At 43.0% G+C, this 16,620-nt stretch overlaps 1 protein-coding gene across 2 annotated transcripts in view; it reads left to right on the forward strand.

Moving 5' to 3' along the window:
- The first annotated feature begins 3,373 nt into the window (after nt 1-3,373).
- kcnk4b (potassium channel, subfamily K, member 4b) overlaps nt 3,374-16,620 on the forward strand; it is an 18,321-nt gene continuing 5,074 nt past the window's right edge. Inside the window, exons 1-3 of one of the 2 annotated variants that reach the window (XM_084075187.1) lie at nt 3,374-3,471; nt 9,391-9,511; nt 11,674-11,968. In XM_084075187.1, the coding sequence (XP_083931313.1) occupies nt 11,780-11,968 (189 nt within the window). In that variant the 5' untranslated portion in view covers nt 3,374-3,471; nt 9,391-9,511; nt 11,674-11,779. Of the gene's footprint in view, nt 3,472-3,748; nt 3,788-9,390; nt 9,512-11,673; nt 11,969-16,620 lie in introns of those variants that run through there. The other variant, XM_084075188.1, reaches the window with a different exon arrangement.

A 16,620-nucleotide genomic window follows, 5' to 3' on the forward strand; every position in this document is an offset into this window, starting at 1 on the left:
ATACATCATTGTATTGTCTACTCTTACTAAGCTTCCATTTGACCCGCTTGAGTCAGCTTCTTTCTATGAATGTGCAGTAGCCTTTTTGCTGGTGGTCACTTCCACCAAGGGGGTTGGTGAGTTGCATGCACTTTTGGTCAGCCCTGAGTGCTGCCAGATGGAGGCTGACCGGAGGAGTGTGGTTCTTTGACCCAATCCTTCTTTCTTGCCAAAGGTCCTGCATGAGGGATATGTTTATCTGCTTACTCTCCAGCTCTGTGAGGGCTCCGGAGGCTTTTGTAATTCACGTGGTCATTAAACAAAACTGACCAGCTCTTTGAGTGCTATGGGGAACAGGTCCTTGGTTCAGTTCTGTCAAAGCAGAGGCTATCCGATTGGATAGTGGACACTATCCAAACAGCATATCATTTGGCTGGTGAGCCTGAGCCAGTCAGAGTTGTTATGCGCTCTACCGGGGGAATAGCCACATCAAGGTATCTTCTGCAGGGTGTTCTGCTGCTCTCTGAGGCGTGTGTCGCAGCCAGTTGAGCCTCATCCTGCACCCTTGCTGGATTTTATCAGGTGAATGCGCCTCCACTTAACGCAGGGCGAACATTTTGTGAATTCTTGAACTCCTGTCCGTGGACTTAGGTGATCATTTACTTTGTTTTGCTTAGGTAATTCTTGCCTGCTTGATTTTTACTATGGTTTTACAGTTTTTTATCTGCTAGCCTTATGTAATCCGAGTTCCCAGAAGCTCTCGTGCCTCTGAGTTATAACGTTGTCTTTTCATCCTCCGCGTCATTTGGATAGAGAGAGCAATCAACCCAGGTTCTGGCGTATTGTTCTTTCTCTCCTCCCACGCTCTCTATTGCCCAACGGGTAAGACACACCCTCTGTGAGTCCTTATAAGAGCAGCCTGCAGTCAGTTCCACTTTAGATGGTGTGAACATTTTTCCAGAATGAATTCTTGAACAACAGCTTAGTCTGTGGACTAAGGTGAAGTAATAATTTACTTATTTCTGCTTAGATCATTTCTGCTTGTTTAATTTTCACTCGATTTGACTGTGTTTTCTCAACCTGCTAGCCTTGTGTTGGTGTTGTTGTACACATTATGTGACAATTTAAGAGTCTGTTGTCTGTTTCACTTTAGACAGTTCAAATATTTTTGCACAGTGAATTCTTGAACTTGAGCCTGTGGATTAAGCCAGCACGCTACACTGCCCTTGATTGCCTGAGGCAAGGATGCCATGCCATTGAGATCTGCAGGCAGTTCTGGGCAGATTTTTTTGGCATTGCACTCTGGGTCGGTTTTAGACGTTCAACTCTGACTTGGTTGCTTAAATGTTGCTGGTTCTTACCTCAAGCACCAGGTGAAACGGGTATTGCTATCCCCACATTGGAATGATCCAAAGGGGGGAGACATAACGAAGGTTACGTACAGTTGATAACCACGGTTACGGTATGTGACCCGATTCGATCACTCCAATCCTGTCATGGGGTTTCAGCACCTTAAAACTTTTCCCAGCAGGTGTGTCTGTGTGTTATGGGGGCGGCCAAGCCATGCAACAGTGCATCAGAAAATCTTTACCTCGAATGTGTCCCTCTGCCATGGAGTGATTCCATTGGAGTGATCCAATCGGGTCACATAACTGTTGTTACCTACGTAACCTTCGTTGGTTCATGCCATGGTTGCACACATTTTGCACATTGTGAAAGAATTGCCAATCAGGTTAACAGATGATGATACCATTCAAACTCTGTTGTCTGTTAGATTAAATTCAAAAGATATTGGTTGAACAATGATATAAAGTAATATGAATCAAATTGCATAACTGAGTAATTTAGACGATTACATTTTAAAAGGGGGCAATCACAAGCCTTGAACAGAATTATTACATTTTTGGAAAGTAACCCTCCCAACATGGCTGATAGTTATAAGAAAGTAGTCTTGCGTTGGCAGACGATCGGAGATCTCCACCTACCGATACGTCTCATTTCAATGTAGTTGCTAGAACAGTGGCAGGAACGACTGCTAACAAATCTTCCACCTCAGTATGAAGAACCGCCCTGAAGGCGTTGGATTGGTTCTGCAATGCAGTTGTTGATTTCTTTTTTTACTGTAATTGTTTCCACCCAGTTTTAGAAACAAAAGCTGTTTGATTGTCACTAGTCTCTAGTTGAGCAAAGAGTTTAAAGACTGGCTTGTGAGTCTAATGAGAAAGGAATTTGCACTTGCATTTATATGTATTGGATTACTCGTAACCTAATCACACCCCTACATGTGTGACATACACAATCCGTCTGCACACACACACACACACACACATGCAAAAACACACACATGCACATGCAGTGAAAAAGAAAGAAAGCAGCAGCAGTTCTGTCACACTGCCGTGTGACGAGGAAAAGTGTAAATTGGGGGAAATGCTGGCTGAGCTGGCCACTGCTTGCAAACTGAGCAGTTACCTCAGTAGTCAGCAGACCTGGCATAAACTCTAAAATAGATCCATAAACCTGGCACGCTCCAGATTGATAGCCGCACAAACATTTGGATGCAGAGATTTAGGCGCCACTGTAGTATGTCTCAAGACATTCAGTGAGTTTAAATCCATTTCAAGGTATCATGTAGAGGAGAATACTGTGTTGAAATTGCAGACAGTATAAATGTAGGATTTGCTGCACCTTATCTACATACATTACGTAGCATTTGGCCAAGCTTTTCTGCTTATTCCCACAGTGCCTGATCCCTGATGTATAGTCTGATGAGGGACAGGCAGACAGATTAGCCTTGAATAAAAAAGCCTTATTGAAATCTGAATTATAATTTAAGTACATTTTTGAATATGCAAGCATTGTACTCTATTGTAGATAATTTCTTTAGCCTCCTAAACACAAGAAAAAGATAGTCATGTAATCAACGGTTATCCCAGAAAAAAAATCATGAATTAATAAACAAAATCACTGTTTTCAGATCAGTTTTGGCTCCCTCTAGCTGTTACCACAACTGACTGGCCTCTCCTTTCATTGCTGCTGCTGTTTCATATGTCCCTACATTTCTGTCACTCTTTCTCTCTCTTGCTCCCTCTCGCACTCCTCTCACCCCTCTCCCTCTCTCTCCCCCTCTCTCTCTCTTACTCTCCTCTCTCTATATCTTCCCACTCTCCCCTTCTCTCTCTTGCTCTCCCTCCCTCTCTCTTTTTCTCTCTCTCACACACTCACTCTGTTTTTCTCCCCCTTTTCCCCTCTCTTTCTCTCTCCCTCAACCCTCCCCTCTTTCTCTCTTTATCCCTATCTCTCATTTTCTCTTTGACTCACCCTCTTGTACACAGTCAGTTTGATGGAGTAATTCTTCCTCCTTGCCCACTCAGCAACAGCCCCCCCCCCACACACTCAGACAGTTGTGCTTTTAGTCTCCTCTGTGCCTGTATGAATCTATGAAACAGCATTTAGCGTCCGATACGCTGGATTCTTATGATCGCTCATTTTGAGGTAAGTGAACAGTGGGCTGGGCTGGCTGCTACTATAGACCTTATCTCTGTGGCTGTAACATGTGTCTAGAGAGCAGCTTGGTTGCAGCAGTGCGTTGGCACTGGCTGTGAACCTTATTACAGTTTTATGGCAAACAGTGTGTGTGCGGGCGTGCGTGTGTGTGTGTGTGTGTGTGTGTGTGTGTGTGTGTGTGTGTGTGTGTGTGTGTGTGTGTGTGTGTGTGTGTGTGTGTGTGTGTGTGTGTGTGTGTGTGTGTGTGTGTGTGTGTGTGTGTGTGTGTGAACATGAACTCCTTACTGTATTGCTGCTGCTTAAGGTAGGTGTTATATAGTAGTAGATATAGTGTTTTAGCTGATTTTATTGAAATGCATACAATTGCACATGTACACATAAGGTTTAATTAGTATGCATGTGTATTGTTTCTTACCTTCAGGTTTGGCCATAATATGTGAAACTTATAGATTGTAGATTGTATTGTATGAAATTGAATGGAAAAAAAATACAACTTGGCTCATACGATTCTTATAGTGCCAGTATTGTATACTGTAGAGAACTGTCACAAGAAACAGACTTGATATATTGTACATCTGAAAAAAACACACCATCCGAATGTAATGCATAGGACGTGTCACATTTGTACCTGTACCTGTAAGTGCTGAGGACACTTTGTATCGACACACGGGAGACCAGAGTCAATTGTGCACCCTTTTGTCTTTTACTCCATTATTTCTAAACACCTGCTTGGTCAATTATGACAAAAAGTTTAACTTAATAACTTTGTATCCGTCTGTGAACTGTTGGTGGCGTTTATTTTACTCAATCTCAAATATGAAAGCCACAATTTTAGAGTTACTCACTGAAAAATAGTGGCAAAAATATTCTTACGGCCCGGACGGTTGGCGTAACCGTCTGGGCACCTAGGCTGGAAATCCAGCCTGATAGCGTGTCGTGGGTTCGACTCCCGATCCCGACGGCCTTTGCTGCATGTCACTCCCCATCTCTCTCCCTATTTCCTGTCAGCCCACTGTCCTATCAATAAAGGCATAAAAGCCGAAAAAACATCTGCAACATCTGTGTCATGACCAGGAAAGAGTGTCCCCCCTGAGACTGGGAGGTTAGGGTTCGATCCCCGGCCGGGTCATACCCAAAAAGACTATAGAAAATGGCACTCAGCATCTAGGGTTGGATTGGGGGTCTCTGCAACATACTAGTGTCATGTCCAGGGGGTGTACTTGTACATCAAGTTGCCTCATGCTAAGGAAACAGGAGATAGGCACCTGTCCTATGGGCCACATGTTTCGGTAAGGCTTACTTACTTAAGACCAGGAAAGGGATGTCACAAAAGGTCTAAGAACTGTTTGATAAAGTAGCCTAAACCAAATTGCACTATTAAAAACGGCAACATATAGCCTATCACAGTATAGCTAACTCCATAGTATTAAAACAAAATTAAAAGATAGTTAAAACGACTATCATGTCATTGTGAAACTTGGAAAGGGGTACTAACGTTAGCTGCCCCGGCTAACTGCTATCTGCACTGCACAGACTAGAGATGCGCCTAAATCGGAGGAAATATTTTGTTTGAAAATGTATATTTTATAGACACACCCGCACAGCACCCACATGGACATCAATTATTAATCATGCAGTACTGTGAGAATCCTAAATTAAATGAAAATGTCAGTTTTTGCTGCAGTGGGCCTACTGCTCCTCCCACCCCAGCTGCGGAGCTCCCCAACTCGCCATTTGTGAACACAGCATAGCTGCTTTCTAACTTGCTAAAAAGCCACTGACCAGACTGTGCCCCTGCGCCAAGCGCACCTGCTCTCCCCAAGATGTAATGTAGCGCGAAATGAAAAGTGACACAACATATCCACAAAATGTTTGGTTTGTCTATTTATATTTCATTTACCGTTATAAATAGTTTATATTTAATATCTCAAATCTTTCTTTGTAGTATGTATAGACTGCAGGCCTACTGTGTCTGTGTTTATACAACAACAAGACAAGTATCTAGGACATGCATGTGTACATGGCAACTGAACCTAACTCTATACGGCACTATGTCACATGTTGGTGTCTGCACTTTTTACCAGCCGTGACAGTGTGGCTGGAATTGTTTTAATTGTTCTAATCCTCACAATTCGCAAGAAGCATGCAACGATGCAAGTGGTCCGGGCACTAACTATAGCTGAGCCACCCGGGGAACCCCATGCAGTGTCTGCAATGTAGTGAGAAGGTCTGAGTTCAGATATTCAAAACAGCTCCTAAAACAGCTACACAGTAGTATATTTTCCTGTCAGTGTGTGGCAGTTTATTGGGCTGCGTATAAGCCACGGCCAATGGAACTGCTGACTCGGGGATTGTAAGGACAGAAGTTCTACTTCTGTACTACAGAAAAGTAGATTTAATTCTGGCTTGCAGGAAGCTAATAATGATGAAGCACTTGGTCCAAAGGATGAACTGCATCTCCTCCTCATTGAAATATCCACACATTTCTCTATCTTTTTGGAGTGGTGTCGGTGTCAGTATCACCTGACTCTTGCTTAACCCATTTAGGGCGGGAACCCCTATTTGTAACTATACCTTTCAAGATGGGAACTCTTTTTGGGGTTGTTGTTGCTATGTACAGTAAATAGCAACATACAAATAAACCCATTTAAATAAATATTTGAAGTTTGTCAGAAAATGTAGGTCAGGATTTAGAAGGCGTTTTTGGAATCGGCCTCAGGTCTAAATGGCTTAAGTTTGAAAAAGATTCTAAACAGCTAAACTGACAAGAACATGTTATATTCAAATTTGCTTGATGTGACCCCCACAGTGGAGGATTCAAGGTCCAACAAAGTTGTGCTGTATGTTTGTTTGCTGAGTGTTTGAAAGTGCAGAAGGATGATGTCTGTTCGAAGTATTGTTTAAAGTATTTTGATAGTAGTTTTGGGGCCAGTGTTACAGTATTGGTGACAGTATTGTTACAAGTCTACTGTACTCACAAACAATGTGTACTTGTATCCTGAAAGTCTCCAGAGCAGTGGACATTTAACACCCTCCTACTGGGTTGGCTGTTCTCTGTGTTCCAGACAGTGAACAGCCAGTCAGAGATGGGCGGAGACATATTGGCCACTGGAGGATTTCATTTGATTGGAAGTGGTGAAAACCTCCTAATGGATTGCTTGGCTCAGCAATGTACAGTATTGTTAAACAAGAAATGACAGTACATATAATAAAATAATAAAGTAGTGTCCTGGGCTGTTAGCGGCTGGATGCCTTGGGGTGTGTCTGTCTGCGTTTGTAATGGACTGCAAGCTGAACGACACCGAGTGCCAGGCCCTTATCAACATGGTAGCTTCCCTCTACCCGCGGTCCATCGAGGCACCCTGCCTGACGACCACAATGCACCATCTCTCTCCGCTGTGTGTGTGTCATCCGCCATGATTCAGATTCTGACTGTAACAGTCGAGTGATCGCAGATGTGAGGCCAATGAGTTCCAACTGGCTGTCATCCAGTATTAGTGCATCATTGGATTGGATCTGCTCGAACGATGAGGATATTCCGAGGGTCCCGCCGCCATGTGGGCACAGTGACAATAGCCCTTCAGCGTCTCCGGGGCAAGAGAGGCAATAATGTGTCAGCGTTCCACATCGGGGCACAGCATGCGTGTGTAAAACCCGCGATTCGAGTGGGAAACCAAATATCTACCGCTAAGCCTAAGACAAATCCTCCCTTGGCCAGGGGAGATATTAGCTACAGGCTGAGATACTCTGCTACATTCACCCCACTTTGTTCCCCCCACCAGGAACCCTGATCCTGGTCACGACAACAACCTAACACCTGAGATTTGAACCCTGATCTCCCCTTGGCCGGGGGAGATCTAAGGATTTTGGGCTTCATGCTGAGTTACTCTGCTATGTGCTTACCAGCCCAGCCAACCGTCCAGAGTGTGTCCAGCCAGTTGGGTCCAGTGTCACCACCCAGCTGTCCGTACCGGCACTGATGATATATAGCGGTTCTCACTGACAACAGTCATACATTAAGGCTAAAAGGATAACACAGAAAAGTCCTGGGGACTTTCCATTGTGGTCCTGATAAAGACAGTAAGGCATATTAATGCTCAGTGTTATCAACAGCCTGCTCTGTTGTAGATTGCGAGCACCAGAGGAGGGGATGCAAGCTCCTACAGCTCCTATAGTGCCTTGCTGCCTCCAGTCTAAATTAAAGAGATTCATGGCTGCACCACCCAGAGGGGTCCTAACCGGCACACACACACACACACACACACACACACACACACTCCCTCCAATAACAGTGGCAGAAATGGGCCTTTGCTTCAGGGGCATGGGTACTATATGGACCCGTCTGAGAAGAATAGCGGATGCAGACAGAGAGCCCCTCCACGCCGGACAACTCTCACACTGGGCCATCAGACCCTCTGAGCCCTTCGGAAGCGCGGGAGGTGCTCGCCTCAGCATCCCGTGACTTCGTGTTGGGTGAGTGGGTTACTGGGGACAGCTAGATCCCTTCAGGTGGGGGCTGTGTAGTGTCCCAGGCTAATAGTTACCGGGAGACACTTCCCAGCATAACCTAGGGTCGTCCATGTTTGCTATGTTTCATTATACATTTTATTTAGTTAAGCGTGTGCAAGGGAATGTCTTTATTGGATTTAATGTCATGGGGTCCACGCTATATATGTTGTAATTAATGTGTAATTGCAACACAAACATTACCCGCCCCCCCCCCCAGCACACCGACCCTTGTATGCTTCGGGTTGAGTTGGCTTGATGTTTGGTGTACTGGCGAGAGTATAGTGTAACTGGTCATTATAATAATGATATACAATGGCAGGATCTTTTTGCACCTTGGGGTGTCTGATTTCACACTGACGAGATAAAAGAGTGTAAGAGGGTGTTCATGTGTAACAGCAGTCCTAATCACAATACTTTGTGTTCATAATGATATAACAGATTGCTCTCCTGTTACTCGGGCTTCCTCTTTAGTTGTGTATTCAATTCTGCCTTTGTTAGTGGGGTTGTGAAGGCAGAGGCGCGCGCACACACGTGTGTGTGTGTGTGTGTGTGTGTGTGTGTGTGTGTGTGTGTGTGTGTGTGTGTGTGTGTGTGTGTGTGTGTGTGTGTGTGTGTGTGTGTGTGTGTGTGATTATTGACACACCCTGTGTGTGCGTGTAATTATTGCATCCCATTCAGATTAAGGTAAATTAAACCATGGTAAAGGGTTACTAGTACATTTAAACACACAGTTAAAACATATCACTTGCTGTTGAAATGTTATTAATCATGATTGAAGTGTTTAAGTACGTTATTATGACTTACTTTGTACTGTACAAATCCATATTCACACCCCCTCTAAACACTGCGCCTTGAAATCACAGAGACAGAGACACAATGTCCTAGAAATTGAAACCAGTGGCTGTATTTTTTCAGTGTGGCACTAACGTCATTACGGACCCTTCATCCATCCCTAATTGCTAATTCATTATTGACTTCATTGATCAACTGGAAGAGAGGAGGGACAATTGTGTAATTCTATGTGATTTCATTGACTGGTTAGGCACTAATTGTCCATGTAATTTGTTGAAATATTTGCTCATTACGTCTAAATTTGCAAGTCACTGTAGTAATGTACTGTAACTCACTAGACTCACTAGACGATAACAGATAACAGATAACGATGTCATCATTGTATTATGTATTAATACATACTATTCATAGCCACAGTAGCTTCAGGCAACGCCTTGTTTCCACCACACATGAACACCTGTATAATGTATGTGACTGTCGATTCCAAATTCTAGTAGTTGGTGGAGTCAATACCCAGACAATACCCAGACAAGTGGGTCAGCAATGTCAACGTAAACATGAAACTAGAGTTTATTGCATTTCCGTGTTGCTCTGCGTCCTATCTAGTGTCAGAGTGCGAGGGCGACGGCCGTCGCGGCAGCCTGAGCTCGAGGGATTCCATTCTCAGGCGTGAGAGGAAGAAGGCCTGGAAAAGACGAAGGTTCGTCGACGAAGGGGAGACTATCAGGTATCTACAAATGGCTGCTATAAGAGTGGATCTGATATACAGAAACATTGTTGAGTTAACCCTGAAGAGTTTGAAAATGTACCTGTAAGGGTACTTTTTTACATTCAAATGAACAGGATTTTTGCCGTGGCTCTTGGGCTGCACCAGTAGCTGCACCAAGCGTATAATTGCAACTTCCCCGGTTTGATTCTTACATGATGAGACCTGTACTGCATGAAACAACAACCCTAACCACACCCCTGCTCTTGCTTGAAGCAGAAATGCCTATAAGGAAGTAATGTTTACAAAAGTAATCAAGGTATGCAATCACATGATCACATAACTTATTAGACATGTCAGATCTATTTTACTTATTTAAGTAATAATGCTTTTATTAATGTAGGCCTATTGATTCACATACATTCCTCTAATAGAATTTTCATTTTGACAAAAGAAGAGGACAGGATTTAGAAGAAATGGATAGAATATCTAATCATGTCACGGGCGCATTCGAGATCCCTGTGAAAATTCCTTCAGAGTGATGATACTGTAGAAAGGCTTTGTTTTTTATGTGACTTTTACAAAGCTTCATAGGCCATTAAGACATCATTGTTGCATTCGCTGTATGTCAGCGTTGTAGCACGGCGGGACTCTATTTAATGTCTCCCTTGCATTTAGAAGGCTGTGGGTGCAGAGATATGGCATCGAAACACAATGGGATCTCAAAGCCTCCGTGTGGTCGCTGATGTATCCGTTGCAGCAGCTGGACTACTCCTGAGTGATCCGACGCTGCACGGGTGGTCATTCTGACTGTCAGCAGCATCATCTCACAGTGGAACATGGTTTATTTAGACAGTGCCGCGGAGACAGAGGATAGACAGGGGAGATCAGACTGCATGTGATGTGATGATGTGATGTTAAGGGGCGGCCATAGCTGAGTGGTTAGTGAGCCCGCCTAGAGAGCCAGAGGCCCTGGTTGCCCCACGTACGATTCCAGGCCAGGCCAGCAAATGTGTCGATGAAATGAAATGTGTCCCTGAGCAAGACTCTTAACCCCTAATTGCTCACATTGAAAGACCGCAAGGACTTTCATGAACGGACCTGTTAAAGGAATTATCCTATACACAGATCCCGAACTATGATGTTGCGACTATGTGGTCAGTGCTCACACAATTCGTTGTGCTCACACACACACACACACACACATCAGGGGTCATCAATATGTCCGTACACGGACAAATGTGTCCGTGGCAAAGACTTGGTCTTGTCCGTGGCAAATATTTGATTTACACACCATTATAATGTTCTTGTTTTGATCATAAGACTGAATGTCAAGTCTCCAGGTTTTCTTCAGAATATGTATGACTCTGATTTACTATGACACTACACAGTAAATGACACATTAGGAGTCCTACTGGTGGTTCTCAAATGTTTTATTTGCAAGGACCGCCATAACTCTGAGAGTGTACAAATGGAACCAAATGGACCCGTAAGGGTCCATTTGGTTCCATTTGTACACTCTCAGAGTTACAGACCTGTTATATGGTAATTCACGGCTAGTTCTTTATGTGTTTCTGGTAATATTGTTGTCCACTCATTGTGTATGTCCGTGGCAGACTCAGATCACACTCCCAACCCGTTGTAATTTTGCGATTTTATAATGTCCCATCTTCAGTGTCTTCTAGCAGAGAGGGGTTGACAAAAACATGCAGAGATTCACTTCAAGGTTTTTGCTGATAAACTGAACAGCTTTGTGTCGCGTCGGCTGACGGACAATGGGTGCAACCTCATTTTTTTTCGTTTTTTTTGGTAAATGAGTCAGTGACCATTGGGTCCCATGCAGGGGTGCAATGCTCAGTGGACGGGGTTGCACGCCGAGCAACCACTTATTTGGCCAGGGGGACGCGCAGCCACACGCATAGATTTAAAACTACTTTAAATTCACACTTCATCAAAGTTTACAAAGGCTCCCGACTCACGCCAGGTACATTAACATAGGAATTAGCCTATATGCATATCAATTGTCCATTGTGTGACCTGTACTGTAGGTGTTAAGCGACGTGCGCGTCACGTCATTAAAATAGAGAGCAACCACTTCTTAAATGAGCATAGCATCACTGGTCCCATGGACAGTTGTGTTGTGTTGATGAAGTCACTGACGGTTGCTGATGTATTCGTTGCAGCAGCTGGTCGCTCCCTGTCTCTCCCGTCGGTGGTGGGGAGGAGAAGAAGCAGCAACAATCGGAGGAGGATTTGGATGACATTTGGGGATTTGGATCCGGCGTAAACATGCGCTGCTCCACCCTTCTGACCCTTCTAACGTGTGTGCTGCTGTACCTGGTGATGGGTGCGGTGGTGTTCCGCACCCTGGAGCTCCCCACCGAGGAGGGGGTCTACAATCACCTGCAGGACGCGCAGCGCGAATTCCTCTTGAACTTCACCTGCATCAGCGAGGAGAACCTACAGGTCCTCATAATGGTACGGCAGCTGCAGGCCTACTGTACGTGTGGATAGATGAGAGCCATGTGACATTTTGTGTTTGTGCGGTGTGGCTCTGCTGAAGGCTAGCTCTCTAGGGTTAGTGTGTGTGTGTGTGTGTGTGTGTGTGTGTGTGTGTGTGTGTGTGTGTGTGTGTCTGTCTGTCTGTGTGTTCGGAGCTAATCTTGCAAACCGATCAGCACCAGATTTCTTGTGCACACTGCCAGTGGGATAACTTAGTACATACATTTTTATCATATTTTATACCTTTTTTGGGGGGGGGGGGGGGGGGGTTTTATGCCTTTATTCATAGACTGATAGGGAGAGTAGGCTGACAGGAAATGGGGAGAGAGATGGGCGGGGTGACACGCAGCAAAGGTCGTCGGGAACGGGAGTCGAACCCGCGACACGCTGTCAGGTTGGCATTGCAGCCTAGGGTGCCTGGACCGTCACGTTACGGCCCAGGCCCTATTTAATACTTTTTTTAAATACAGTATTTAACTTTAATTTCATAATGGAAGTCAAAGGGGTTGCATGGCTGAAACCTTGCCCAAGTTGGAGCCATACATCATGCTGTATATGTCACACTCTAGTCACATTATGAGACATTGGGGCCATGCTGTTCCCATGTGGGTCCCGCGGACCTACATGATTTGATTTGTGTTCTCTTTAAAATGGACAGATTGAATGCCTAACAATACCACCAGTCATATTCATGCTACCCATTGAACTAAAGGCGGCACGCTATCCCTTTACCTTGCCAATGTTAGTGGTATGCTCTCACCAATGTGCTATGCGGGGAATGAAACCCCTAACCTTGGGAGTGTTGGAGCCATATGGCCTACAAATTGAGCTACACACAACTGCTCTGCCACAGCTCTAAGGAAAATGTTTTTGTTATAACCCTCAGCATTTAATAATAGATACACACCGCTAAGTGCGATCAAATGTTCAGTGCTATGCAAAACATTGTTTTGCTTTTATTTTTGGACACGCAGCACTTAATGGTAGAAAAATAGAATAGAGTAGAAACAAAAAATGTTGTATGTTGCATAGAATGCGGTGATATATTCCTTGTGTGAGCATGAGGACATGATTTTGAAGTCTCTCCTCTCTCTGCATCTCTAAATTGACATTTTAATGCAGCCATTTAGAGCTCAGGATTTCACCTAACCCTGTTATAAATGTAAATAATAATAAATAAATACAACCTTTAATAAAAAGGCTTAGTGCATCAATATGTTTCTTTTTATAATTGTTAATTGAAGAACTAAGCCTTTTTATCAAAGCTTTTTTAATTTCTGAAGAGTGCCTTAGCTTCTTTTTGACAGTATTGTAGCCTATTCACTGGGGTATTGAAGCTTTGACTCACACATGAACAGCCAGAGACCTATCCTATTTCACAGTTAATGCTGGGAGCATTATGGGTCCGCCATCATATTTCTCCTGGGTCTGCGGCCACCCAAATGACAATTTATTTTGTTAGCTTAAACCTTTTGTTTGCTTAATAAACCAGTATTCAGACTCTCTGAAAGCACTTTGTTTATGATCCAGTGGAGCAGTGTGGCTTAAGTGAAAACCGGATAACAGGTGCTGGCATCGATAGAACCAGCTATGAAAAAAAGGGAAGCTGTGACATAGGGAGTGACAGCTATGCCAAGTAGTTTGAGCTAGTTTGGCAGCCATGTTGCGATCCCCAGATGTGTGTCAAAGTTTTCTCAAAGTTTTTTTTTTAGTCTGTTAAGTGTTTTAAAGATGCAGGAGATGTTAAGGGTTAAAGGTAAGCCAGTTATAAATACAGTGAGGGGTGGATTTATGATTTATTTATTTCACTTAAAAGGTGTGTTGATTGATTCTATTTAAACCAGGAACCCCTATACGTTACTATACCTTTCAATCTGGGAACCCCTTTTGGGGTAGTTGTTGCCATGTATAGTATATACCAACATACATTTGTTGTAATTTTTGAATAAATATTTGAAGTTTTTCAGAAAACGTAGGTCAGGATTTAGAAGGCGTTTTTAGAATCGGCCTCAGGTCTAAATGGGTTAAAATAAGTGCTGAACAGCTGTATATTCTGATAGAATTCATTGCTATATAGCGTTTGTGCAGTAACTCCAGTCTCCCTGTCTTTCCATTTCTTTAGTAAACAGAAAATGCAGTTTCAGGTCGGGATACCAATTTCATCCAGTTAGGAGCGAGAACTCACTTGAAATTGCAAGTGATGACATAAAGAAGTGAAGCAGACAAAATTGGAACTGGAACACTAGCCTACTCTCTCCTGATTATATGAAAATATTACTTACACTACCTTTTTTATTTTTTGTTCCTACATTTTTCAGTAAGTATTTCCAATTTATTCAGTCAATATGAGATCAAAAGCAGATATAATTATTAACACATAATTATATACACTCAAGAACAAACTTGTATTTAAGGATGACGCAAGCCTCTTGGAAGGGGGTAGTGGGATTAGAAGCAAGTACAGTAAGTGAAGGTCTTGTTTTATGACTGTACTGCACCTCCGTGCTGTTTACATTTTTTGACTAATTAAGTATTCAATCAACCAATCAAAACAAGTACAGTAAGTGAAGGTCTTGTTTTATGACGATAAATGTAATTCTATCTCACAATGTGCACTACTTTCATGCACTTAATCCTTGTTCCAGTTGTTGGTGTACTGTAAATTCCTTTCAATGAATACATCCCATGAGTTATGCTTTTAGATTATTTAGGGATAAAACATCAAGTTTTTGGCAAGTGCTTTGGGGTCTGTAATAAGATTAGAATATTCTAATCAAATAGAATTTGATCTGCAATATCAAAAGTGAATGAATGAGTCATATTTTAGCCTTATATAAGTGAAACATAAGTCCATAAAATGACTGAATAGGCTTACTGCTGAATTAATATTGACTCATTGTCACCGGTCAATATTTGCTATACAAGAACACTCCCCTCTTACTGTATTCTCTGTAATGCGTAAAATGAGTGGAGGTACTTCTTTGGCTTTCTGGCAGTGTGTACTGTATAAGCTTTGCCACTGTCTAGCGGTTTGCGAGATTGGTTCCGGACATTGGCAGCGGTGGCCTAGTGGTTAGAGGGGCGGCCTTGATACCGGAAGGTCCCTAGTTCGATTCCCCAATTCATCACATCAATCATGAATCACCGCTGAATAGCCCTTGAGCAAGGCTTCCATGCAGGGTCCGGCTGGAAACAAGCTTCGTGCTTAGTCCGACACCCTGGGTAAACAACAAACTTTGCTTTGCTTACACACACACACACACACGCACACGCACACGCACACACACACACACACACACACACACACACACACACACACACACACACACACACACACACACACACTCATAGATGGCTCCTTCCCTTGTTTCCTTTTCCCTTGATATCTATTGTGGAGTGCTGACAGAAAAAATAAACAGCGGCTTAACAAATGTGCATAGAAACCCCTTTAGCCATTTACATTTTGCAAAGTTTGTAAAACAGCAAAGGCAGTAGAAACAAACTGACAGATAGAGCATACACTGTTGCCAATGTGGTATGTCTAATGTATTAACCCATTAAGACCTGAAAAAATAGCAGATATACAAGCTCATAGCGCGGCACCGAGTGCCGCGCTATGAGCTTGTAGATCTGCTATTTTTGAAAAATCTTGAAAACCATTTTTGGGGATTTTTTTCAAAAAACTGTTAGGATTTAGAAAACATTTTTAAGAATGGCCTCAGGTCTTAATGGGTTAAAGACAGACAGGGACAGTTGTGCAGTACTAGATCTTTACAATCACTACTACTTCTAGAATAACAGGATTCCAAATTAACGTTTTTTTCCCAGCACGTATCATATTTTTCCCTTCACAACAAAATCCTAAGTATTCATTTAGTTAAAGGGTACCTTTTTATTACATGAACACTTATATATTTAGGGTTATTTAGGAAAGTAAAAACAGACACATAATACAACAACAAAAAAGTAAAGAAGAACAAATTAATAATATGAATACAATAAAAACACAAAACAATAAACAACAAACACTAAAACTAAATAAAGGATTATTAGTTATTTTTGCATTAATCAAAACATCTGACAAATACATAGGCATATCATGCATTCCCTCTAATAGCTACTACAACAATGGCTCACTGTTATAGTCAACACCGGTTAACAGACATGTCACTCCAATCTCTAACTGAGGGCAACCATAGCAGATGGTAAGTGGTCAAGCAAAGGTTTCCATATTTTGGTAATAGAAATAGACCTGGTTTCTTTTACATTTTGCATCTAAAAATACCTCTTTGGAGATTGAGGACCAGAATGTTGAGATTGCGGGACAGTAATCTCTCAAGAACAGATTCTGCTCTGCGTTGGAATCTGTCGTGAAGGTTTGTCATAACGTGTACACACTGGCCTACAAGTGGGCGTGCCTTCAGATCAGGAAGCAGGCCGTGCTTTACCCAATCAAATGTAGTGGGCGGGATTTACGTGTCCGCCGATCCTCCCTACTCGAAACAAACCGAAACTAATTTAACAATAGCGTCCGCGGAGCAGACAAAACCACGGAAAGATATTCACATTTTAACTTGCTCTTTCATCATAGAAACAAGTGGGCTTAGAGCCAAAACGATCCATGTTCT

Source organism: Gymnoscopelus microlampas (genome assembly GCF_963454915.1).
Source record: "Gymnoscopelus microlampas genome assembly, chromosome: 12".
Taxonomy (NCBI): Eukaryota; Metazoa; Chordata; class Actinopteri; order Myctophiformes; family Myctophidae; genus Gymnoscopelus; species Gymnoscopelus microlampas.